This window comes from Arachis ipaensis, chromosome B01 (genome assembly GCF_000816755.2).
Source record: "Arachis ipaensis cultivar K30076 chromosome B01, Araip1.1, whole genome shotgun sequence".
Lineage (NCBI taxonomy): Eukaryota > Viridiplantae > Streptophyta > Magnoliopsida > Fabales > Fabaceae > Arachis > Arachis ipaensis.
Window position 1 is genome coordinate 40,345,682 of NC_029785.2, and position 1,222 is coordinate 40,346,903.

The 1,222-nt window shown below is 39.7% G+C and overlaps 1 protein-coding gene across 1 annotated transcript in view; it reads left to right on the forward strand.

Moving 5' to 3' along the window:
• The window catches only part of LOC107629372 (ribosome maturation protein SBDS), a 3,122-nt gene extending 2,185 nt beyond the window's left edge, over window positions 1-937 (forward strand). Inside the window, exon 6 of the mRNA XM_016332155.2 lies at window positions 238-937. Within this exon, the coding sequence (XP_016187641.1) occupies window positions 238-687 (450 nt within the window). The 3' untranslated portion in view covers window positions 688-937. The remainder of the gene's footprint in view (window positions 1-237) is intronic.

The window sequence follows — 1,222 nt, forward strand, 5'->3', positions numbered from 1 at the left end:
GGTTGGTGTGGCCGCACCATTTATTTATTTATACTTTTTTCTTCATTTTGATTGGAAAGCCATTTAAAATCCAAAGATGAATGTTATCCTTGTACCATTAAGATTTGTGTCCGATTCTCAAAATCTCGTCTTGTGAGACCTAGTTAGTTTAGTTCAGGTTCTGTTGTGTGTATATGGTTAATCTTGAGTATACTAAAATCTGGAGGAAAATTGATATGATTTCTGATTGGGTTGCAGATCTTTGAATTAGAACCTGGTCTATATAAGGATTGTCATGACTTCGTTGTGAACGTGCATGGAAGATTTGAGGTTCTTACACACTCTCTTTATGTGGATGGGGATACCCAAGTAGAACAATACAACGATGATTATGAGGAAATGCCTCCACCGTTGGCCAAAGAAACTCGCGAACATGTGCTTGAATTGAATGATAAACTTCAAAAGCAAACAATTTCATCTACGAGTAGGCCGCCTCCTGAGATGCAACAACAAAAGGCAAACAAGTGCAGCACATGCAATGTTTCTTTTGAGGACTCTAAGCAGTACCGAGAACACCACAAGAGTGAGTGGCACAAGCACAATATGAAGCGCAAGACAAGGCAACTCCCACCCCTTACTGAGGAAGAGTGCTTGGCAGACATGGAACTGGGTGACTCAAAATCTGATTTGAAGGATTATTCATTTTGAGTTGATAATCAGCGAATTGTAGATGTTACTGGATAATCATCTAATTCGAGTCTAGTGTGTATACTTAGTTCAATTTTGTCTTGGATAGTCTGGGTTATATAGTAAAATGCTTACCCTATGCTTACATGGGAATGCTTGAAATAAAAGTACTCCAAACTCCAAAGTAGTCTGTCTTTTCAAGGATTAATGCTTCCCGATTTTCTCTTAACATGATGTGTAGATTTCTTTTTGGTGAGGGTAAAATTAAAAAAAAAAAAGGGAAAGGAAAGAAAACAGGAACAAGCTCAGTTCCAGGCTACTGAGGCATATCCCTTTGCAAAATCAGATGCATGGGATCTAGAGGTTGCAACCAACACGAAGAGGCTGAGTCTTCTCTGGCCCCTTTCTTTCCCATCGAATCTGCTGCCATATTGGCCTCCATTCCAACTAGTTCAAACAGCATCGATCAATACGCTGGATTAAGTTAGCTTCAACATTCTCATGATGGATTCTCCAACGGGATACCAATCCAAAGTCCTCAGGCGAGTTAGTCTCA